Source organism: Aquarana catesbeiana, linkage group LG08 (genome assembly GCF_042186555.1).
Source record: "Aquarana catesbeiana isolate 2022-GZ linkage group LG08, ASM4218655v1, whole genome shotgun sequence".
Lineage (NCBI taxonomy): Eukaryota > Metazoa > Chordata > Amphibia > Anura > Ranidae > Aquarana > Aquarana catesbeiana.
This window is the reverse complement of record NC_133331.1, coordinates 297,541,276-297,566,753: the sequence shown is the minus strand read 5'-3', so window position 1 is coordinate 297,566,753 and position 25,478 is coordinate 297,541,276. Positions and strand designations below refer to the sequence as shown.

Genomic DNA, 25,478 nt, shown 5'->3' with positions numbered 1-25,478 from the left:
GGAGGTGAGCGCAGTAGGGACTATGTCTTGTTTTTTCGGGCGGATGTACATAAAACCGCACCGCGCATTGCTCTGCTTTTTAATTAGTCCCGGCCGCTGCCGCTCACTGCCTTCCCTGGCGGGGTGATACTACCATGCTCCGCTTCGCCTCCCGTCCTCATCTGCCGACTGCCAAGACTGATGGGAGGCAACAGGCGGCTCTGTGGCTGACAAGGGAGCAAGAACCCGGACACCGTGGCTGCAGTGCACACAGTGAGTGGCGCACAGAGTATAGACTCCTCACTGTGTGACTTTCATAATGCTGGTGAAGACGCAGTATGCTGCTTTACACTTGCATTTAGGGGGCAGTAAACATGCGCCCCCCCAACACTTCCCTTTAACCACTTCCTGTCCAGCGACGTACTGGTACATTGCTGGATTGTAAGGGTGATATCTTGATCATCGCTATAGCGATGATCAAGATATCATTTTTTATATAATTTTTTTTTTAGCCCCAGCGATTCTGCACAAAGTAAAAAGTAATCTTATGCCGCGTACACACGACCGGTCTTTCCATCGGACCGAAGTCTGACGGTCTTTCCGATGGACTTCCGCTGAAACGGACTTGCCTAGACACGATCACCACCAAAGTCAGTTCGTTTAGAACGTGATGACGTACGACGGGACTAGAAAAAGGAAGTTCAATAGCCAGTAGCCAATACCTGCCCTTGCGTCGTTCTTGGTCCGTCGGACTAGCATACAGACGAGTGGTTTTCCCGATAGAAACTGAATCTGTCGGAAAGATTTGAAACTTGTTCTATTTCTAGGTCCATCGGAAATTTTGAAAAGAAAGGTCCGATGAAGCCCACACACGATCGGAATGTCCGACAGAATGGTTCCGTCGGATCTTTTCTGCCGGAAGGTCCGGTCGTGTGTACGCAGCATTAGTGGATTACTTTTACAAGCAGGCAGTGGAAGAGGGTTCCACCACCGTCCCACCACCACCTTTACTGGGCTTCTCCCATGCAATTGAGTCCTGTGAGCAGCAGCATCCAGTTCCTGGGACACAGTGAGTGGAGCTGATGTCGCTCCTCCCACTGTGTGACGTCAGAAACTAGAAGCAATTATCAGCTTGAACTAGCATCTGATCAAACCGATCTGGTCTAATAGACCCCAGATCTTTTATTATTATTATTATACAGGATTTATATAGCGCCAACAGTTTACGCAGCGCTTTACAATGTAGAGGGGGGACGGCACAATTACAGTGCAGTACAATACAGAAGGGACAGGAGGGCCCGGCTCATAGAGCTTACATTCTAAAGAGGAGGGGGTGGTGGTACAAAAGGTAATAGATGCGGGGAATGATTTGATGGGGGTGGCTTGAGGGCAGTTGTTAGGTGGTTGTGGGGTAGGCTTCCCTGAATAAATCGGTTTTCAGGGATCTCCTAAAGGTGGACAGATTGGGGGCTGATCGGATATACTGGGGCTGGGAATTCCACAGGATGGGAGAGGCTCTGGAGAAGTCCTAAAGGTGGACAGGTTAGGGGCTGATCGGATATACCGGGGAAGGGAGTTCCAGAGGATGGGAGAGGCTCTGGAGAAGTCCTGGAGGTGGACAGGTCAGGGGCTGATCGGACATACCGGCGCAGGGAGTTCCAGAGGAGGGGAGAGGCTCTGGAGAAGTCCTAAAGGTGGACAGGTTAGGGGCTGATCGGACATACCGGGGCAGGGAGTTCCAAAGGATGGGAGAGGCTCTGGAGAAGTCCTGGAGGCGAGCAAGTGAGGAGGTAACAAGGGAGCTAGAGAGCAGGAGGTCCTGGGAGGAGCAGAGGGGACGATTAGGGCGATATCTGCAGATGAGGTTGGTGATGTAGATGGGGGCGATGTTGTAGATGGCCTTGTATGTTATGGTTAGCATTTTGAATTTTATACAGTGGGGGAGGGGAAGCCAGTGAAGGGATTGGCAGAGAGGGGCAGCAGTCACGGATCGATTGGTGAGGTGTATTCGTCCAGCAGAAGAATTCATAATAGACTGAAGGGGGAGGAGCTTGTGTAAGGGTCGGCCATTAAGGAGAGAGTTGCAGTAGTCAAGGCGGGAAATAATCAAGGAGTGAATAAGTTGCTTTGTGGTGTCATTAATCAGGAAGGGTCGAATTCTGGAGATGTTGCGGAGGTTAAGGCGGCAGGATTTAGCCAGTGATTGGATGTGGGGGCTGAAGGAGAGGTCAGAGTCAAGGATTTCGGAGTCAAAGATCTCTCCATAAAGGGGACCTGTCACCGCCCCATGCTATCACTAGGGATGTTGTCCATTACTTCTGATAGCAATAAAAGAGATAAAAAAAAAAATGAAAGACACATTGTAAACATTTTTGTTAGTAAAATAAAACTGAAAAAAAAAATTAAACCGCCTCTGTCCCCCTGTACTGATAAGCTATAATGATTTTGTGTGCATATGTAATCGGTGACAAATCTGCACAGGTGGGGTCAGGGGAGGGGTCTGGGGTGGGGTTGAGGGCGGGATTAAAGGGGGCCCTGTCAGGTAGGCTGTACAGGGCCCCATGATTTCTAACATTGGCCCTGCATACACACACATCACAAGGATATGTTCACACTACGAGACGTTTCTCGGGACTGCAGTTCCTCTGAGCTCCACAAGATGGCGATCTCACTTCTACCATAGAGAGGAAGTCTCTATGGAAAACAGGAAGTGATGTCAGCTACAGACAGGAAGCTCTTTGTTATATGAGATAGAGGAGACGTTACTGTAAGAGGCAGCAGAGGAGGTAATAAGATCTTATTTTCTATTTACACCCAGTAACCCCCCCCCCGTCATGTTCCGTCCTCTTCCTCCATAGTCACTGTGACGTCTTTTATCTCCAGCAGATGATGATACACACATATATGATACAGGATTTACACAGTGCTTTACAATGTGAGGGCAGACAGTACAGTTAGAATACAATTCAATACAGGAGGAATCAGAGGGCCTCGCACATTAAAGAGAGGATTGAATGTTGCAAAAGGTAATAACTGTGGGGGATGGGCTGGTGGAGAAAATAGAAGGCCAGTTGTTAGATAGGGGCAGGATAGGCTTCTATGAAGGGATTCTTCTATTTCAGGGATTGTCTAAAAGTGGACAGAGTAGGAGATAGTCAAACAAATTTGGGTAGGGAGCTCCAGAGGATGGGTTAGGCTGGGGAAAAGTCCTGGAGATGAGCGTGGGAGGAGGCGAGTTGTGGATTCCTTCATAAATTGTTAGCATTTTGAATTTAATTCATTGGGTGAGCAGAAGCCAATGATGGGATTGGCAGAGAGGGTGGAGAACACTGAATGGAAGCCAGTGGAGGGATTGGCAGAGAGGGGTGGAGGACACTGAATGGAGACCAGTGGAGGGATTGGCAGAGAGGGGTGGAGGACACTGAATGGAGACCAGTGGAGGGATTGGTAGAGAGGGGTGGTGGACACTAAATGGAGACCAGTGGAGGGATTGGCAGAGAGGGGTGGAGGACACTGAATGGAGACCAGTGGAGGGATTGGCAGAGAGGGGTGGTGGACACTGAATGGAGACCAGTGGAGGGATTGACAGAGAGGGGTGGAGGACACTGAATGGTTGGTAAGGTGAATGAGTCTTTCAGCAGCATTCATGATGGACTGAAGGGGGGATAGTCTATATAATGGTAATCTAGTGAGGAGGGAGTTGCAGTAGTCGAGGTGAGAGATAACCAGCGAGTGAATCAGTAGCTTTGTGGTGTCATTGGTTAGGAAGGGGCGTATTTTGGAGATGTTGTGGAGGCTGAGGCGGCAAGATTTGGACTGTAATTAGATGTGGGTCTGAAAGGAAAGCTCAGAGTCCAGGATTATACCTAGCACCCTGGCATGCGGGGACAGGTAGATAGTTGAGTCATCGATCTTGACAGAGAAGTCAGGGGAAGGCGCACGTGGGGAGAGGAAATATTGTGAACTTGTTTTTGGATAGATTGAGTTTGAGGAAGTGGTGTGACATTCAGACTGATATGTCTGTTAATAAATTAGTAAAACAATGAGGAGACTGACGGAGTAAGCTGAGGGGTGGAGACAGGGATTTGGGTGTCACTGGCTTAGAAATGGTATTGGAAGCAATGGAGGCTATCAGCTGACCCAGGGAGGAGATGTAAATCCAGAATAGGAGAGGTCCAAGAACAGAACCTTGGAGGACCCTGACGGAGAAAGGAAGAGGAGGAAGTAAAGTTGTGATGCTGAAGGTGCAGTGGGATAGGTAAAATGAGAACCAGCGAAGACTACGGTCACTGAGACCAAAGGAAAGGTGTTTTTTGAGGAGGAGGGGGTGTCCACTTTGTCAAAGGCAACAGAGAGGTCCAGAAGTAGGAGTACAGAAGAGTGTCCATTGGATTTAGCCGTTAGATGATTTATGAATTAAAGGAGAGCAGTTTCTTTTGAGTGTTGAGGACGAAATCCAGATTGAAGGAGATCAAGAAGGTTATAGTCAGTGAGATGTTCACCGCACAGTCAGTTGTAGACCAGACGTTCAGGAAGCTTGGATGAAAAGGGGAGCAAGGAGATGGGGTGTAAGTTGTTGAGATTGGTGGGGTCCAAGGAAGGCTTTCTAAGTATGAGGGTCACTAGTGCATGTTTAAGAGAGTTAGGGAAGATGCCAGAAGAGAAGGAGAGATTGAAATTGTGAGTTAGAGAATGTAGGATAGAGCCAGGAGGTTGACCACAGTATTTGCGAGGGAACTGATTAAAGGCGGGCAGGTGGTTGGGTAGGCATTAGAAAAAAGTTTAGCAACCTCATGAATGGTAGCAGGGTTGAATAAGGGAAGTGTTGATTGTACCTGTGGACATGGAGTGAAGTGATTGGATACTGTATCTGTTCAGCAAAGATCTCATCACAAATTGTATCAATTTAATTTTTTTTTTTTTATCCAGAAAAATATTTTATTGAGAAAAACATGTAAAAACATACATCAATTTAATTTTTGAAGTGATTGGCGATCTCCTGGGCAGTAGATGAGTTAGTGGCTGGAGGAAGTGGAGGACGAAGTAGAGTTGAAGGTGTAGTTGATGGAGACTGGATAATAGGTTGTTGATGAGAGTGATAAAATAGCTCTGCTTGGCAGTGAGGAGACAGGAGTTGTATTTTTGCAGGGCAGATTTATATTGATTGAAGTTTTTCTGAGACTTAGTCTTACGTCACAGGCACATCATCTGCTTGACAAGGTTGTAGGGGTTGGGGCCTGATTCTATTTGTAGTAAGTGGGGGGGAGGGTCAGTGTGTTCAGGGTGGAGAACAGGGATCTATTGTAGACAGCAGTGGTTAGGTTGGGGCAGGACAGGGGTGAGATTTTGTCATAGAGGTGGTCACTAGCAGAGAAGATAAGGGTTAAGATGGGTTAGGTGGCGAAGGTTTCTATGGGTAACTGTTGGTGGATGGAGGGAGAGGAGGTAGAAGACTGGGAGAGAGTGAAAACGAATAAGGTAGTGATCAGAGAGAGGAAAGGGATTGTTGGAGAGTAGTGATGGGCCTAATACCCCCAGATTTGGTTAACACCAGAACTCACAAGCATGGGAAAAGTTTGGACCCGAGCCGCGAACCCCATGCAAGTCTATTGGACCCCAATTTTTTTTTTTTCAAAGTCCAGATTTTGAAGGATTATAAGAAAGTTATTGGCCATAAAAAGGGTATGGGGGTCCAGCCCTGGGGACATGTATCAATGCAATTTTTTTTTCTGAAAAAGATCGTTTTTACAGGAGCAGTGATTTTAATGATGCTTAAAGTGAAAAAATGTAAATAAAAAATTCCTTTAAATATCGTGCCTGGGGGGTCGCCTTAGTTTGTCTGTAATGTGGCGCATCTGTACCATGTATAGCACCTGCTGCAGCAAAACTGACATATATAAAGATAAAAAGACATTCAAATTGATTTCCATGGCTGCAAGCCATTGCCGGCAATACGAACATGTTTAGAAAAAAACAGCGTGGGGGTCCCCCCAATCCATACCAGGCCCTTTGGGCATCCGAGCATGCAGCCTAGCAGGCCAAGAAAGGGGAGGACGAGAGAGCGCCCCCCCCTCCTGAACCATACCATGCCACCCTCCCCAAGCACCTTGTTCCCATGTTGATGGGGACAAGGGCCTCTTCCCAACAACCCTGGGCTGTGGTTGTGGGGGTCTGCGGGCAGGAGGCTTATAGGAATCTGGAAGCCCTCTTTAACAAGGTACCCCCCAGATCCCACACGCCCCCCCTAGTGTGAATGAGTATGGTGTACATTGTACCCCTACCCATTCACCAAAAAAGTGTCAAAAGAAATAAAAACACACACACAGTTATTAAATTATTAAAAATAAAAAAACGCTGGCTGCCTGCTCCATCATATGACAGTTCTTAAATAGATAAGGGGCAGAGCTACATGGCAAAGTCACCTGGTGGCATTGCCCCCGTGTGATATCACCAATCGGTGCTTGCTGGGTCGTTGACGTCACATAGGGCGGTGCCAGCAGGTGACATTGCCAGATGGCCCCACCCCTTAACTATTTAAGCGCTGCTAAACGGCGGAGCCTGCAGTAGGCGGTTAAGTTCGGGGGCGGAGTGCATCGTGATTGACGATGGATCTACATCAGGGGACATTGTTTTTTTATTTAAGGAATTGTCAAAAACTGTGTTTTTTTTTCTTTTTGACATTTTTTTGGTGATTGACGATGGATCTACATCAGGGGACATTGTTTTTTTATTTAAGGAATTGTCAAAAACTGTGTTTTTATTTCTTTTTGACATTTTTTTGGTGAATGAGTTGGGGTACTGTGTACTCCTACTCATTCACATAGGGGGGCTTGGATCTGGGTGCCCCCTTGTTAAAGGGGGCTTCCAGATTCTGACAAGCCCTCTGCCCTTAGATCCCCACAGCCCGGGGTTGTGGGGAAGAGGCCCTTGTTCCCATCAACAAGGTGGTTGGGGACAAGGTGGTTGGGGATGGGAGGAGCAGAGCCCCCCTCCATGTTGAGGTCATGTGGCCTGGTATGGTTCAGGAGGGGAGCCACTAAGGGTCAGGTATGGATTTTGGGGGGCCCACGCCATTTTTTTTTCATTTTGGCATTTTGGCGTATATGGATTGGGGGGGACCCGCGCGCCTTTTTTTAAAATATTTTTCTATTGCTGGCAATGTTTTTTTCATTTAGCTGTCAGCGGGGAAGCCCATTGTCAGCTGATGACTCATCCGTTGTTAAGGACACAGAGGACGGCTTCCCGTCCCGCTACTTAACAATCAGCTACTCACTGTGCCCTGATTGGGCAAAGCCTTGCACCTAACTAGCGGTCAGGTGCATTGCTTCACTCAATCATGGCTTAGAATGCATTGTGCAGCACGCAGTCCATAGTGGGGTGCTCGGCAGGTGAACATCCTACCAAGCGCCTCACAAATAGCAGGAGTGTTAATATTAACAGGGATGTTGAAGTCACCGAGAATGATTGTGGGAATTTCAGAAGAGAGAAAGTAGGGTAGCCAGGCAGAGAAGTCATCAAGAAAGATTGATACCAGTCCAGAAGGCCGATAGCACAGCACTTCTTAACTTCTTAAGGAAACTGGAGAAAATAGATGATACAATGTGCCTCAAATGAGGAGAGTGACAGAGGGAGAGGTGGGTGAAGTACCTGAAAGATACTATGTGGGGCTAGAAGGACTCCCACTCCACCTCCCTTCCATCCACAGGGTCTGGGGGAGTGAGTCCAGAGAAGGCCATTATGGGAGAGGGAAGCAGGAGAAGCAGTGTCGGATTCGTGAAGCCAGGTTTCAGTAACAGCGAGTAGTTAGTGATAAAGAGGTCATGGACAGAAGTGAGTTTGTTGCAGACAGAGTAGGCATTCCAATGGGTGCAAGAGAAGGGGAGGCTGGTTTTAGGAAGAGGAATAGAAACTGAATTGTTTGCAGCTGTTGCCAGAAGGCATGGGGTGATGGGAGATTTTGGATACAGTTAAATGATAGAGGTCCAGGGGTTTAATCTCCAGAGGTTAGGAGTAGCAGAAGGGTGAGAGAGGTAATATGAGATTGCCTCAGCATCCTGGAGGTTTTATTAGAATGTGGGTTTAAAATTATCTGGAGTTGGTGAGTGCAGTAATAGGGAGAGGACAGAAGTGAGGGTGATATATACAGGCTGTGGGGTGGAGAAGAGGGGTGAGGGAAAGGGAGATTAAGGAGAGCGGACACAACTTTCAGAAGGATTAGTAGAAAGCACATGTTATAGAGAGGAACAAGAGCTGAATGAGGAAACAAGGTCACCTGCAGTCTGTTTGGTGTTTTTCAAAGTAAATGGCTGTATATTCTCACTTTGTGCAATCACTGAAGTGCAGAGTGGAAGTGCGCCCCCCCCCATTTAAATAAAGAACCCACTTATAGAAAGACATGTGCCCCCCCCAGCCATATATAAAGTGGAAATGTAGATGAACCCCTTCAGGGTCAGAACATTCTCCCACTTACAGGGCTGAAACATTTCCGTCATTTAGGAGATGTATCACCTTTTCCACCAATCACCTTCTCACCTCATCCGTCTATTGTAGAATTACTACATCTATATTAACAATGTCATGCTTGCCCCTAACACAGGTGTTTATACACTATAGCTGGCTTCTGTGTTCTTCACCTATAGAATATATACCCATAAGGCAAGGAGGCCTACCGGTTCTCAGTTGCCTCCAGGACTTATACACAATGCTATAGTGCCTGGCCACCACACCAGGGCAGGTGCGAACTGAGCACAGCAACCAGGTATTTGTGGTTGGCAGACAGGCAGTGTGGTTCAACAACAGTCCAGGGAAAAGGCAGGCAAGGTTCAGAATAGTCAGGGTCAAATCCATAGTGAAAAGGCAGGCAGAGATCAGAAAGTAGTCGATATCAGATCCAAGGTCATCATAAAGGGAATCCAAATAGCGGAGCATAGCAGACAGAGAGCTTGGAGCACGTGTTACAAACACAATATCACAAGCATGAGACTGCAGGTTTGGCTGGCTTAAATCAGGTTTGGTCTCCAACCAGAGACTGACCACATCAATCACCTTGCAGGTGGACAGACAGACAGAATGTATCACAGCCACAACCAAGATGCTGGAATGAGGATCAGGAGCGCAACACACTCCTGACAAACGATTCTGGGAATGCAATTTGATTTTACTTTTTGTGTTCAAATCTAGAGTTTTCCTCCTGTGAAGTATGGAGATCATATGACCATTGCATTGCCTCCACCTCGCTACCAGATAGCATAGAGAAACAAAAAGAAGATTCTAGAAGCCACCAGAGAGGTCATTCATCTGCTGACAGGAGAGTTGAGGAGGATTCTGGGAATTCTGGGACATTATCCAGTAACAGACAAGGGATGTGTCTGGATGGTGACTGTATCATTGTGTGTGTCAGGTTCCTATAAGGTGTCAGGATGTCACTGTCTATTTCTCCATGGAGGAGTGGGAGTATTTAGAAGGACACAAGGATCTCTACAAGGACGTCATGATGGACAATCAGCCGCCCCTCACATCACCGGGTAAGAGGAGACTTTATTGTAAAGGAGAGAGCAGTACGGAGGGTCCACCTAGATCCCCCATCATCTGATAAACACATAGAAACAATGTATTCAGTCAGTGTGTGTGTTTCCTACAGATGGATCCAGTAATGGGAACCCACCAGAGAGATGTCCCCGTCCTCTGTATTCCCGGGATTCCACACATGAAGGTCACACCATCAGTCACCATCATCAGGTAGATGAGGAACAATCACTGATAGTATCATTAGGATCTGTACATTATCTGCATTGTTACAATTGATGTCATTTTTATTATATATTCAGAGTGGAAACCTGAGAGATCCTAAAGTTGAGGTTAAAGAAGAGATAAAAGAGGAGGATTATGAGGATGGGGTGATGGAGGAGTCAGAGTATCTAAAAGTTTACAACGATCTGTACCAAGACACCATGGTGGAGTCATCCAGCTATAGAAATCCACCAGAGAGGTGTCCCCGTTCTCTGTATTCCCGGGATTCCACACAGGAAGATCAGAATGGAATCCTCTGGGATGATAATATTGATGTTAAAGAAGAGTATAAAGAGGAGGATGAGGAGTATGGAGTGATGGAGCAGTTTTCAGAAGGACACAAGGATATGATGGAGACACCTAATACCAGGAACCCACCAGAGAGATGTCCCTGTCCTCTGTATTCCTGGGATTTCACACAGGAAGGTCACAGCATCCCTCACTGTTACAAGGTTGGTGGATTGGAGCATCTAGAACATGGACTTCTGGAGAGGATGTTTTTTTTTTTTTATGCCAAAATATTAAAGCTTACATTTTACAGATTATATTCTCTATCTATTTTCTTGGTTTAGAGTGGAGATCCAATCGATATAGAATTTGAAGTTAAATCAGAAGAAGAAGAGAGGTATGTGAGGGATGATCAGCAGTCTATGGAGGAGGATGGAATAACGGGGACATTTATAGAGGAGGACACTCCTACAGAGATCAGTACAGGTGGGTCATTAACACTAAATACATTCCTTCACCCATACTGCTCACTGATTGGTCCAGAGTAGGGCGGGGACTAGGTGATATCAGCCTGTAATCCCCTGGTCACTTTCCTGAGCTGTGTTCCCCGTCCTGTATTCCTGTATTTCTCTCGGATAATCTTCCTTCTCTGTGCTGCCGACACAATTTATGTATCTAGACTGGATTTATGGAGATTCTGGGGTTCAGCTGGCAGCAAAATTTTGATTTTTCACCATAGGCATAGCCTAACCTGGGATATGTATCTTGGGTCTTGAGTCTCCTAACCCCTGCACTATGTTCTCTACGTTGTACATTACATACTCCTGACTTCTGCTCTCTCCCCTCCACCCACTGCTATATATACACATAATATGTATTCTCTTTTGTTACACCCATTTCCTACCAGCTGGACATTTTATATCTGATGATTTGATTGGAGCACAGACTTTTACATGGTGATAATAATGTGATAACATCCTCCAACTTTGGAACCTTAAACAGAAAGTGATAATGAGGGAGGAGTCAATAACCCAATGATGGTGGTCTTCAGGATCAGTCCAGTCTTCATCTTGGTTGTTCTCCCCCCATCCTCACTCTCTGACCTCTGGTGGGGCTCAGCCCCGCTGTTATTTATGACTAAATCATGGACTAAATAAGGAAGTGCAGGACTTCTTGTGTTGGGAAGATGGCAATGAGTGATAGAGGGGGTGGGGACACTCATCCTATAATCCCCGCATCACTGTCACTCCTATAAAAGACAGTTCTCGTTTTTTTCTTACTCTCTGACTAAGGTCCATGAATAAAGAAATGAACTGGTAGGAGATCAGAGGACCCATTTACTAGTTACCTTGAGGGGGGAATTGTAAGATCCTCAGAGACAAAGCTGCCTGATGTGGGCGGAGTCCTGGTTTAGGGGAACCAATCTGCTCATGTCTAGTAATAATCTTTGTATTTCTATTTTAGTAGATGGACGGGAGATGAGGAAAACCTCCGAGGATTGTCTCACTTTGTCTCCAGACTGTAAAGTAGAAGATGAGGACATCACACAGTATAGTCCAGGAGAAAACCCGACTACCTCAAATGTCCATCCGGCACCACACAGTGTAGATGGACCATCGTATTCCTCTTATCCTGAGGAACCTCAGACTGTGAGGGACGGTGCCGGACCATCGTATTCCTCTTATCCTGAGGAACCTCAGACTGTGCGGGACGGTCCCGGACCATCGTATTCCTCTTATCCTGAGGAACCTCAGACTGTGAGGGACGGTGCCGGACCATCGTATTCCTCTTATCCTGAGGAACCTCAGACTGTGAGGGACGGTGCCGGACCATCGTATTCCTCTTATCCTGAGGAACCTCAGACTGTGCGGGACGGTGCCGGACCATCGTATTCCTCTTATCCTGAGGTACCTCAGACTGTGAGGGACGGTGCCGGACCATCGTATTCCTCTTATCCTGAGGAACCTCAGACAGCCCTTCCCACAGACAAGAGGTTTTCCTGTACTGAGTGTGGGAAGTGTTTCCCTTTTAAATCACGTCTTAATGTGCATACAAGATCTCACACAGGTGAGAATGTGTTTTCCTGTTCTGAGTGTGGGATATGTTTTGTAAAAAAATCAGAACTTGTAAAACATCAGAGATCTCATACGGGGGAGAAGCCGTATTCCTGTCCCGAATGCGGGAAATGTTTTTCACTGAAGTCCCATTTTAACAGACATCAGAGAGCGCACACAGGTGAGAAACCATATCCCTGTCTTGAGTGCGGGAAATCTTTTTCACGGAAGTCCCATCTTAACATACATCAGAGATCGCACACAGGTGAGAAGCCGTATTCCTGTCCTGAGTGTGGGAAATGTTTCGTTCAAAAATCGGTACTTGTCTCACATCAGAGATCTCACGCTGGGGAGAAGCCGTATTCCTGTACTGAGTGCGGGAAATGTTTTTCAAATAAGTTCAATCTTGACATACATCAGAGATTGCATACGGGAGAAAAGCCGTATTCCTGTTCTGAGTGCGGGAAATGTTTTGTAAAAAATTCTCAACTTGTGATTCATCAGAGGTCTCACACGGGGGAGAAGCCATATTCCTGTACTGAGTGCGGAAAATGTTTTGTAAAAAAATCAAAACTTGTAACACATCAGGGATCTCACATGCGAGAGAAGCCGTATTCCTGTCCTGAGTGCGGGAAATGTTTTTCACGGAAGCCCAGTCTTTACAAACATCAGAGATCGCACATGAAATTGAAGCCATATTTCTGTTTTGAGTGCGGGAAATGTTTTTCACAAAAGTCCACTCTTTCCACACATCAGAGGTCACACACAGGGGAAAAGCCGTATTCCTGTTTTGAGTGCGGGAAATGTTTTTCACAGAAGTCCTCTCTTTCCACACATCAGAGATTACACACGGGGGAAAAGCCGTATTCCTGTCCTGAGTGTGGGAAATTTTTTTCATTGAAGTCCACTCTTAAGAGACATCAGAGTTCTCACTCGGGGGAGAAGCCGTATTCTTGTCCTGAGTGCGGGGATTGTTTTACACTGAAGTTCAATCTTCACAGACATCAGAAATTGCACACGGGGGAGAAGCCACTTTCCTGTCCTGAGTGAGGGAATTGTTCCTCGCTGAAGTCCTGTCTTCCTGTACATCAGGGATCCTACACAACCCTCGAGGTGTATTAGTGCTTTGAGTGCAGGAAATGTCTTGTATATGAATGTTGCTGGACATGCACAAAGACATGGATGAAGTGTTGTACCGTGTTGGCCATTGATAGGAGGAGATAAATAAAAATGGAGTCATTACCTTATGTACTTATGGGTACAGTAGACCTTGAGTACCATCCCTTGGTTCCACCTCCGAGTACCGTCCCTTGATTCCCCCTCCTACCCACCTCCGAGCACCGTCCCTTGGTTCCACCTCCTACCCACCTCTGAGCACCGTCCCTTGGTTTCACCTCCTATCCTTAGTTCCACCTCTGAGCACTGTCCCTTGGTTCCACCTCCTACCCACCTTCAAGCTCTGTCCCTTGGTTCCACCTCCTACCCACCTCCCAACACTTTTCTTTGGTTCTACCTCCTACCCACCTCTGAACACCATCCCTTGGTTCCACCCACTACCGACCTCTGAGCACCGTCCCTTGGTTCTGCCCCCTACCCACCTCTGAACACCGTCCCTTGGTTCCACCTCCGAACACCATCCCTTGGTTTCACCTCCCACCCACCTCCGAGCACCATCCCTTGGTTCTACCTCCTACACACCTCTGAACACTGTCCCTTGGTTCCACCTCTGAACATGGTCTCTTGGTTCTACCTTCTACCCACCTCCGAACACCGTCCCTTGGTTTCACCTCCCATCCACCTCCGAGCACCGTTGGTTCCACCTCTGTGCGCCGTCCCTTGGTTCCACCTCTGAGCACTGTCTCTTGGTTCCACCTCCTACCCACCTTTGAGCACCGTCCCTTGGTTCCACCTCTGAGCGCTGTCCCTTGGTTCCACCTCCAAGCACTGTCTCTTGGTTCCACCTCCTACCCACCTTTGAGCACCGTCCCTTGGTTGCACGCTTGAGCGCCATTGATAGGAGGAGAAAAATAAAAATGGAGTCATTACCTTATGTACTTATGGGTACAGTAGACCTTGAGTACCATCCCTTGGTTCCACCTCCTACCCACCTCCGAGCACCGTCCCTTGGTTTCACCTCCTACCCTTGGTTCCACCTCCGAGCACAGTCCCTTAGTTCCACCTCCGAGCACCGTCCCTTGGTTCCACCTCCTACCCACCTTTGAGTACCATCCCTTGGTTCCAACTCCTACCCACCTCCGAGCACTGTCCCTTGGTTCCACCTCCTACCCACCTCCAAGCTCCATCCCTTGGTTCCACCTTCTACCCACCTCCGAACACTTTTCCTTGGTTCTACCTCCTACCCACCTCCAAATACCGTCCCTTGGTTCCACCCCCTACCCACCTCCAAGCACTGTCCCTTGATTGTACCTCCTACCCACCTCTGAACACCGTCCCTTGGTTCCACCTCCGAACATTGTCTCTTGGTTCTACCTTCTACCCACCTCTGAACACCATCCCCTGGTTCCACCTCCGAACACCGTCCTTTGGTTTCACCTCCCACCCACCTCCGAGCACCATCCCTTGTTTCTACCTCCTACACACCTCTGCACACCGTCTCTTGGTTCCACCTCCGAACACTGTCCCTTGGTTCTACCTCTTACCCACCTCCGAACACCGTCCCTTGGTTTCACCTCCCACACACCTCCGAGCACCATTCCTTGATTTCACCTCCTGCCCACCTTCAAGCACTGTACCTTGGTTTCACCTCCTACCCACTTTCCAGCACGGTCCCTTGGTTCCACCTCTTACACACCTCCAAACACTGTCCCTTGGTTTCACCTCCCACCCACCTCCGAGCACCATCCCTTGGTTCCACCCCCTCCCCACCTCTGTGCACTGTCCCTTGGTACCACCTCTGAGCGCCATCCCTTGGTTCCACCTCCGAGCACTGTCTCTTGGTTCCACCCCCTACCCACCTCCAAGCACCATCCCTTGGTTCCACCTCTGAGCACTGTCCCTTGGTTCCACCTCCGTGCACTGTCTCTTGGTTCCACCTCCTACCCACCTTTGAGCACTGTCCCTTGGTTGCACCTCTGAGCACCATCCCTTGGTTACACCTCCGAGCACTGTCCCTTGGTTCCACCCCCTACCCACCTCCAAGCACCATCCCTTGGTTCCACCTCTGAGCACTGTCCCTTGGTTCCACCTCCTACCCACCTCCAAGCTCCATCCCTTGGTTCCACCTTCTACCCACCTCCGAACACTTTTCCTTGGTTCTACCTCCTACCCACCTCCAAATACCGTCCCTTGGTTCCACCCCCTACCCACCTCCAAGCACTGTCCCTTGATTGTACCTCCTACCCACCTCTGAACACCGTCTCTTGGTTCCACCTCCGAACATTGTCTCTTGGTTCTACCTTCTACCCACCTCTGAACACCATCCCCTGGTTCCACCTCCGAACACCGTCCTTTGGTTTCACCTCCCACCCACCTCCGAGCACCATCCCTTGTTTCTACTTCCTACACACCTCTGAACACCGTCTCTTGGTTCCACCTCCGAACACTGTCCCTTGGTTCTACCTCTTACCCACCTCCGAACACCGTCCCTTGGTTTCACCTCCCACACACCTCCGAGCACCGTTCCTTGATTTCACCTCCTGCCCACCTTCAAGCACTGTACCTTGGTTTCACCTCCTACCCACTTTCCAGCACGGTCCCTTGGTTCCACCTCTTACACACCTCCAAACACTGTCCCTTGGTTTCACCTCCCACCCACCTCCAAGCACCATCCCTTGGTTCCACCCCCTCCCCACCTCTGTGCACTGTCCCTTGGTACCACCTCTGAGCGCCATCCCTTGGTTCCACCTCCGAGCACTGTCTCTTGGTTCCACCCCCTACCCACCTCCAAGCACCATCCCTTGGTTCCACCTCTGAGCACTGTCCCTTGGTTCCACCTCTGTGCACTGTCTCTTGGCTCCACCTCCTACCCACCTTTGAGCACTGTCCCTTGGTTGCACCCCTGAGCACCATCCCTTGGTTACACCTCCGAGCACTGTCCCTTGGTTCCACCCCCTACCCACCTCCAAGCACCATCCCTTGGTTCCACCTCTGAGCGCCGTCCCTTGGTTCTACCTCCCACCCACCTTTGAGCACCGTCCCTTGATTCCACCTCTGAGCGCCGTTCCTTGGTTCCACCTCCGAACCACCATCCCTTGGTTCCACCCTTTACCTAGAGAATACAGAAAAGTATCATTCATTGGGTGCTAAGTATCTTGTATGGATTTGGTAATGCAAAGCAGTAAAAATAGGTCCCCTGCAGCCAGCAACAATAGACCCCCAGTAACAATAGATCTCCCCAGCAACATAAGACCCCTCAGCAACAATAGATCTCCCCAACAATCTCCTGATCTCCCCAGCAACAATAGATCCCTCACAATAACTATAGATTCCCCCAGCAAGAATAGATCCCCACAAGAAAATACCCTCAGTAATAATAGATCCACCCCAACAACAATAGATCTGCCAGTATCCATCATCAATAGACTCTACAACAGCCAGCAACAATAGACCCCTCCCTCAACAGTAAATCTCTCCAATCAACAACTGACCCCATAGAAACAATAGATTCCCCCACCAGCAGCAATAGAGCTCCCCAGCAATCTCCCGATCTCCCCAGCAATAGATCCCTCACAGTAACTATAGATTCTCCCAGCAATAAAAGATCCCATCAGCAACTATAGATCTCATCAGGAAATATAGATCTCCACAGCAACAATGGATCACCCCTAGCAACAATAGATCCCCCGTAAGATTTTTCAGCCTCCCTGAAGAAGCATAGTCAGCGAAACGTGTTGGGATACAACATCCCTTACCCAGTTATATTGATGTCTGTTTTTACTGTTTGTGTTTATTCATCTATGGAATATATATACAGTATACTATATGAAGGATGCACAAGGTGTTTTGTTCGTAGTCGTTTTCTAGACATCGTTTGTAATGTTAGGATTATCTCCTTTTTTGAATGTAATTTTAAAATTATAATAAAAAATATATTGAACCCAAAAAAATTGTGTGTGTCGGTGCAATGAGGACAAACTTCAATATCCAAACATTGCTCATAGGAGACGCTTACAGGTCACACAAGTTTAGAGCGCAGTGGTCAGGAGTATATCATATACAGCCCAGGGTACAGAGTGCAGTGGTCAGGAGTATATCATATACAGCTCAGGGTACAGAGTGCAGTGGTCAGGAGTATATCATATACAGCCCTGTGTATAGAGTGCAGTGGTCAGGAGTATATCATATACAGACCAGGGTACAGAGTGCAGTAGTCAGGGGTATATCATATAAAGCCCAGGGTACAGAGTGCAGTGGTCAGGAGTATATCATATACAGCCCATGGCACAGAGTGCGGTAGTCAGGAGTATATCATATACAGCTCAGGGTACAGAGTGCAGTAGTCAGGGGTATATCATACACAGCCCAGGGTACAGAGTGCAGTGGTCAGGAGTATATAATATACAGCCCTGTGTACAGAGTGCAGTGGTCAGGAGTATATCATATACAGCCCTGTGTACAGAGTGCAGTGGTCAGGAGTATATCATACACAGCCCAGGGTACAGAGTGCAGTGGTCAGGAGTATATCATATACAGCCCATGGCACAGAGTGCGGTAGTCAGGAGTATATCATATACAGCTCAGGGTACAGAGTGCAGTGGTCAGGAGTATATCATATACAGCCCAGGGTACAGAGTGCAGTAGTCAGGGGTATATCATACACAGCCCAGGGTACAGAGTGCAGTGGTCAGGAGTATATTATATAAAGCCCTGTGTACAGAGTGCAGTGGTCAGGAGTATATCATACACAGCCCAGGGTACAGAGTGCAGTGGTCAGGAGTATATCATATACAGCCCTGTGTATAGAGTGCAGTGGTCAGGAGTATATTATATAAAGCCCTGTGTACAGAGTGCAGTGGTCAGGAGTATATCATATACAGCCCATGGCACAGAGTGCGGAAGTCAGGAGTATATCATATACAGCTCAGGGTACAGAGTGCAGTGGTCAGGAGTATATCATATACAGCCCAGGGTACAGAGTGCAGTGGTCAGGAGTATATCATATACAGCCCAGGGTACAGAGTGCAGTAGTCAGGGGTATATCATACACAGCCCATGGCACAGAGTGCGGTAGTCAGGAGTATATCATATACAGCTCAGGGTACAGAGTGCAGTGGTCAGGGGTATATCATATACAGCCCTGTGTATAGAGTGCAGTGGTCAGGAGTATATCATATACAGCCCTGTGTACAGAGTGCAGTGGTCAGGAGTATATCATATACAGCCCAGGGTACAGAGTGCAGTGGTCAGGGGTATATCATATACAGCCCTGTGTATAGAGTGCAGTGGTCAGGAGTATATCATATACAGCCCTGTGTACAGAGTGCAGTGGTCAGGAGTATATCATATACAGCCCAGGGTACAGAGTGCAGTGGTCAGGGGTATATCATATACAGCCCTGTGTATAGAGTGCAGTGGTCAGGAGTATATCATATACAGCCCAGGGTACAGAGTGCATTGGTCAGGAGAATATCATACACAGCTCAGGGTACAGAGTGCAGTGGTCAGGAGTATATCATACACAGCTCAGGGTACAGAGTGCAGTGGTCAGGAGTATATCATATACAGCTCAGGGTACAGAGTGCAGTGGTCAGGAGTATATCATATACAGCCCTGTGTACAGAGTGCAGTGGTCAGGAGTATATCATATACAGCTCAGGGTACAGAGTGCAGTGGTCAGGAGTATATCATATACAGCTCAGGGTACAGAGTGCAGTGGTCAGGAGTATATCATATACAGCCCAGGGAACAGAGTGCAGTGGTCAGGAGTATATCATATACAGCCCAGGGTACAGAGTGCAGTGGTCAGGAGTATATCATATACAGCCCAGGGAACAGAGTGCAGTGGTCAGGAGTATATCATATACAGCCCTGTGTACAGAGTGCAGTGGTCAGGAGTATATCATATACAGCCCTGTGTACAGAGTGCAGTGGTCAGGAGTATATCATATACAGACCAGGGTACAGAGTGCAGTGGTCAGGAGTATATCATATACAGCCCAGGGTACAGAGTGCAGTGGTCAGGAGTATATCATATACAGCCCTGTGTATAGAGTGCAGTGGTCAGGAGTATATCATACACAGCTCAGGGTACAGAGTGCAGTGGTCAGGAGTATATCATATACAGCTCAGGGTACAGAGTGCAGTGGTCAGGAGTATATCATATACAGCTCAGGGTACAGAGTGCAGTGGTCATGAGTATATCATATACAGCCCAGGGTACAGAGTGCAGTGGTCAGGAGTATATCATACATAGCCCAATGTACAGAGTGCAGTGGTCAGGAGTATATCATATACAGCCCTGTGTACAGAGTGCAGTGGTCAGGAGTATATCATATACAGCCCAGGGAACAGAGTGCAGTGGTCAGGAGTATATCATATACAGCCTAGGGTACAGAGTGCAGTGGTCAGGAGTATATCATATACAGCCCAGGGAACAGAGTGCAGTGGTCAGGAGTATATCATATACAGTCCTGTGTACAGAGTGCAGTGGTCAGGAGTATATCATATACAGACCAGGGTACAGAGTGCAGTGGTCAGGAGTATATCATATACAGCCCAGGGTACAGAGTGCAGTGGTCAGGAGTATATCATATACAGCCCAGGGTACAGAGTGCAGTGGTCAGAAGTATATCATATACAGCCCTGTGTATAGAGTGCAGTGGTCAGGAGTATATCATATACAGCCCTGTGTACAGAGTGCAGTGGTCAGGAGTATATCATATACAGCCCATGGCACAGAGTGCAGTGGTCAGGAGTATATCATATACAGTCCTGTGTATAGAGTGCAGTGGTCAGGAGTATATCATATACAGCCCTGTGTATAGAGTGCAGTGGTCAGGAGTATATCATATACAGCCCTGTGTACAGAGTGCAGTGGTCAGGAGTATATCATATACAGCCCATGGCACAGAGTGCAGTGGTCAGGAGTATATCATATACAGTCCATGGCACAGAGTGCGGTAGTCAGGAGTATATCATATACAGCCCAGGGTACAGAGTGCAGTGGTCAGGAGCAATGCTGTCTGGCGCAAATCGGTCTGGCGCCCCCATAAAGCGGCCGCACTTCTGCGGATTAGATAATACCGACAGAGCGGCCATCAGGGGGGGGACATCCCATACATACAGGATGTAGGGGGGGTCCGGGCGGACCACAACCAATAAGTTGATGTGCGGGCGGCCAACGTTTTGTGAGGGGGGGGGCGCCACTTATAGTTTTGACTGCCCTATCATCACAGCGGACCTCTCACCTGAGTTCACCAGAGAGACAGATGCCATGTCGGGAGGTTAAAAGTCAGCTGATGGGCACTGACCAGTAGAGTGAAGGGGGAGGAGCTCTCCATTGTGTGAGGTGACCCCATGTCAGGAGAGGTGGAGACCACCATTAGGAGAGCCAGGCGGGCTGAAAGGAAAACCACATCAGTTAAATGGAAATTGCGGGACAACTACTTAGCTGCCACGGGCCTTTTAATCTGAGTAGTAGGGATGGTGCAGATGCAAGGTAGACTGAGATGGTCAGCTACACAAAGGTGGTAGGTAGTAAGAGTTGCTATATATTATAGTGACTTACCCTGTTTCCCCGAAAATAAGACCTAGCGTTATTGTCGGTGATGGCTGCAATATAAGCCCTGCCCCACAAATAAGCCCTACCCTGTTTCCCCGAAAATAAGCCCTACCCTGAAAATAAGACCTACAAAGACTTTAACTAGGGCTTATTTGGGGGGTAGGGCTTATATTGCAGCCATCACCGACAATCACGCTAGGTCTTATTTTCGCGGAAACAGGGTACCATAGATATCAGTTACTATTAATCTATATGGGAGGTAGGTGTTCATGTTTATACAGTAGCTGACTAGTATATGTATATAGCAGGGGTCTCCAAACTATCTAAACAAAGGGCCAGTTTACTTTCCTTCAGAGTTTATCGGGGGCCAGACTCTGGCCAGTGAGAGTAGAAAAGGTTCCGATGTCCGTGGGAAAAATATTGCCCCATTGTTTGTTTCACTGAAGGCAATTACGCCCCATTGTTGGTTTCAATGGGAGGTATTGTGCCCCATCGTTGATGTCATTGGGCCCCATTGTTGGTGTCATTGGAAGGAATTGTGCCACATTGTTGGTGTCATTGAAAGAAATTGTGCCCATTGTACTTCATTGATGTCAGTGGGGGAGAATGATGACCCAATGTTGGTATCAGAGGATGTAATCGTGCCCCAAGGGCCAGATAGAATCAAGCAATGAGCTGCAACTGGCCTCTGGGCCGCAGTTTAGAGACCACCGCCCTAGAACATGAAGTGTGCTAAAGGAGAAGTATGGCCAAAGCTCTTTTGGTCCTACTTCTGCTGTGGGTCACAGCAGTGCACTTCATTCTGCACTCCTGTGACTCGTACTCAGCCAACAGTGGGCTAAATCCCGCTGCCATCACTCAGCTGGTCCAGGCTCTGGAGGGATCCCGACTTTAATGTAGGGATTCACCCAGATGCCTGGACGGGCCGCTGAGAGCCTGAGCCAGCCGTTCCCACCCCCTGCACAGCCCCGTGCTCCAATGAGCAGAGAGCCAGTGACTGACAGTGACCGGCTCTCTACTCACTGAAGATCAAGAACTGAGCGTTCAGTGGTGTTTGATCACTCGGTTCTCTGGGAAGAGGTGACATGGGGACAGATACAGCATCGGATCGCTGCTGTATCCACCTAGGTGAGTATAAATGTTTGCTTTTTTAATCCTGAACTTCTCTTTTAAGGGAAGGATCACCAGTTAAAAATAAAGGGGAAAAAGAGCATTAGGAAAAGAGAACTAATGCAGCCGCCACATCTAATGGTGGTAAGCTGCAATATATTACATTTTTTAAAATATATGCTTAAAAAGTGGTTGAATGTTTCTCTGATGGCTTACTTCCTTGTCTGTGGTGCCTTATTTGACGTCTTCGATGTGCTGCAGAGTAGTGTGAGTTAAAACCCACAAACAACCCAACATTTATCTACTATGTTCTGTTCCAGTCTATGAATTCCTTGAGATCAGCGAAAGTGATATATTTGGCAAGATATGACATTTGTTATTTCACCCATTGTATCTGTTTAGCTCTAAAAACGGTGGTGATCACATATTCCTCTAGTCTCTAGCCGGGTCAGTGTCGGAGACTGTTGATGGAGTAGAGATGGAGATCATGTGTAGTGAACAATCTTGAAGATAATGGCATCGGTTGAGATGAGGTCCTATGGTTCAATGGAAATTTACTTTTGAAAGGAGGGTTTTACCTGATGCAAAGGTCTTTTAGTAGGTCAAGTGAGAGACTTGGTCACAACAAGCCCACTTGCCATCTGAGGCCATGGCATTGAGCGTATCCTGGTGGTGTTATACGCAAAGGGCTGTGAGTTTGAGACGGAGTGAAAGATCTTGAAGATAATGGTATCTTTTGGACAATGTCCTATGGTCCAAGGAATTGACCATTTTAGCAGACACAAAGGTTTTTTAGTAGGTTATATGAGAGACTTGTCAAGTTTGGTCACAAAAGACTCACCTGCTGTTTGGGGCTGTGGTATTGAGTGTATGCTGGTGTTATAACATGCAAAGGCTTCTGAGTTTGAATCCTCAGATAACCACCTTTTCAGATTTCTTTATTGAAGTTTTAGGAAGCGGCTGAGACTGTGCCCTGTCATTCAAGAGAATGAACTGTTTAAACTACATTTTTACCAGATGAGAAAATCCCTTAGTAAACCAGGTCAGTGTTGGAGACTGTTGATGGAGTAGAGATGAAGATCATGTGTAGTGAAAGATCTTGAAGGTAATGGCATCCGTTAAGATGATGTCCTATGGTTCAAGGGAATTTACTTTTAAAAGGAGAGTTTTACCAGATGCAAAGATCTTTTTGTAGGCCAAGTGAGGAACTAGTCTACTGTTGGTCTTGAGAAGCTCACCTACTGTCTGGCTCTGTGGCATTGAGCATGTTCTGGTGTTGTCACCAGAAAAGGGTTGTGAGTTTGAATCCTCACAAGATCACCTTTTCAGTCGTCTTTACTGAACATTTTGGGAGCGGTTGAGACTGTGCCATGTGGTTCACGAGAATGGCCTGGTAAAACTACATTTTTACCAGATGAGAAGATCCCTTAGTACACTAATTAGGAGACTAGTCAAAGTCTGGGGATAGCAATTCAGTACAATTTTTTGACACAAAGCCACTAATATGATAATATGTAATGATAATACAACTACTAGTTTAGGTACTCCCATCACCTTTGGTGGTGGTGGTGTGTGTATGACAGTGGTGGCATCGATGCAAAGCTGGTGAGTTTAAATCCTGAGGTGGTCACCTGCTTGCTTTAATTTATTAAAGTTGCTTAAACTCATAGGAGCCAGTTGGCTTTCAGACTTGGTACTTGGTTTGGTTGCTGGGGGTTACTGCACTTTGTTTGTAGGCAGAGGTTGAGATGGTGTCCTGTTGTTCAAGGCAATGGAGTCTGGAAAGTGCACTTAGGAGGAGGTTAAGTGGGAGACTAGTCTAGGTCAGATGGTAGCAATTTAGTAAAATGTTTGTATATTAATGCACTAGTCATATGGTTTTCCAGGATATTAAAGCTCTAGTTCTGAGAACTACTTACCATCAGAGTTAATGCCCTTGTATGTATGCCACTGAGCTAACAAATTAATGGTTGTAAGTTTGAATCCTTAGGTGGCTACCTTTTCAGATTTAGTTAATAAAGTTGTAGAAACCTTACGCAACCAATTAACTTTGAGACAAGGTGTCCTTCCATATTGGTTGCTATGCGTTATTGCACTTTGTAGGAAGCAGTTGAGATAATGCCCTGTGGTCTGCGGCCATGCTCTCTGGAAGGTACAGTTTTACCAGATGGGAATTTCCTCTAGGCCGGTTGAGACATTTGTCTAGGTCTGATGGTAGCAGTTTAGTAAATAGTATAGATGTTAATCCACTAGTCTTTTGGTATTCCATTAAATTAAAGGTCTAGTTTTGAGCACCACCTACCATCTGAGGCAGTGGCCTTGTATGTAAGACACTGGGCTAGTAGGTAAAATGGTTGCAAGTTCAAGTCTTCAGGTGACCACTTTTTCAGATTCATTTATTAAAATTGCAAAAAACCTAAAGCAACCAATCACCTTTCAGAAGACTTATCCTTTCTTATTAATTGCTATGGATTATTGCACTTTGTAGGCAGCAGTTGAGATAGTGCTCTGTGGTTCATGGCAATGGACTCTTGAAAGTAAAGTTTTACCAAATGGGAATTTCCTCTAGGCCAAGTGGCAGACAAGTTTAGGGTCTGATGGTAGCAATTTAGTCAAATATTCAAATATTAAACCCCTGGTCATTTCATGATATTAATGGTCTAGTTTTAAGTCTGTCCCCACCATCTGAAACAATGGCCTTGCATGTATACCACATATATACCACTGCTCTCACAAACGATAAGATTGCAAGTTCAAATCCTCAAGCAGCCACCTTTTCATGATTCATTTATTAAAGTTACATAAACCAAAGAAGCCCATAATAACCAATCAACTTTTAGACTAGGTATTATTTCATTATGGTTGCTTTGGGATATTGTACTTTGCAAGCAGCAATTAAGATAATGCTCAAGGTAACGTATTCTTGAAAATACATTTTTACCAGATGAGAATTTCCTTTGGAAGGTCAACTGGGAGACTAGTTTTTGTTGGATGATGGCAATTTAGTACAATGTTTGAACATTAATCCACTGATCATATGGTAAGTCATCATGATATTACAACTCTGGTTTGGGGCACTGTCCACCATCTGAGACTATAGCCTTGGGGGTATGTTGGCGATCTCATAATCAAAATGGTCACAAGTTCAAATCCAAAGGTGGTCACCTTTTACTCTTTATTTCTTGATGTTGCAGAAACTGACGTAACCAATAGCAACCAATCTTCTTCATATCGGTTGCTATGACTTACTTCACTCTGCAGCTTGAATTTAGGATGGATAGGCATTGCTGTCAGTCTGGAGCATACAGGTCTGTGGCACAGCATGTAGGGCAGCAAATGTGGGAGTCTTGAAGGCCATGAGTTCGCTTCCCAATGCAGAGCAAGCAGGTGTCTACCCAGAGCTGTTTGGGGTGGAACAGCAACTATGTGCTTGGTGGCATCTCTGTGTAATGAGAGGTTAAGGAGCGGAACTTCTCACGGTGTAACCATGATGTGGATGACCTTGGCGCCATGTGAATGAAACCCCAATGAAATGAGATGCAACCAACAAGTAGGGGACCTTAGCAGCAAGTGAATGAAGCGTCAATGAAATGAGTGGATGACCTTGGTGCCATGTGAATGAAACAAGTTCCAGCCAT

At 47.0% G+C, this 25,478-nt stretch overlaps 2 protein-coding genes across 2 annotated transcripts in view; both read left to right on the top strand.

Moving 5' to 3' along the window:
• LOC141104982 (uncharacterized) overlaps positions 1-17,053 on the top strand; it is a 65,308-nt gene extending 48,255 nt beyond the window's left edge. Inside the window, 1 exon segment of the mRNA XM_073594791.1 lies at positions 12,053-17,053. Within this exon segment, the coding sequence (XP_073450892.1) occupies positions 12,053-13,172 (1,120 nt within the window). The 3' untranslated portion in view covers positions 13,173-17,053.
• On the top strand, positions 2,659-11,296 carry LOC141105481 (uncharacterized). The gene is made up of 6 exons (XM_073595333.1): positions 2,659-2,765; positions 9,160-9,503; positions 9,620-9,717; positions 9,807-10,220; positions 10,341-10,482; positions 11,289-11,296. Exons 2-6 carry the CDS (start codon positions 9,419-9,421, stop codon positions 11,294-11,296), a joined length of 747 nt encoding a protein of 248 aa, XP_073451434.1. The 5' UTR covers positions 2,659-2,765; positions 9,160-9,418.
• Positions 17,054-25,478: the final 8,425 nt, after the last annotated feature.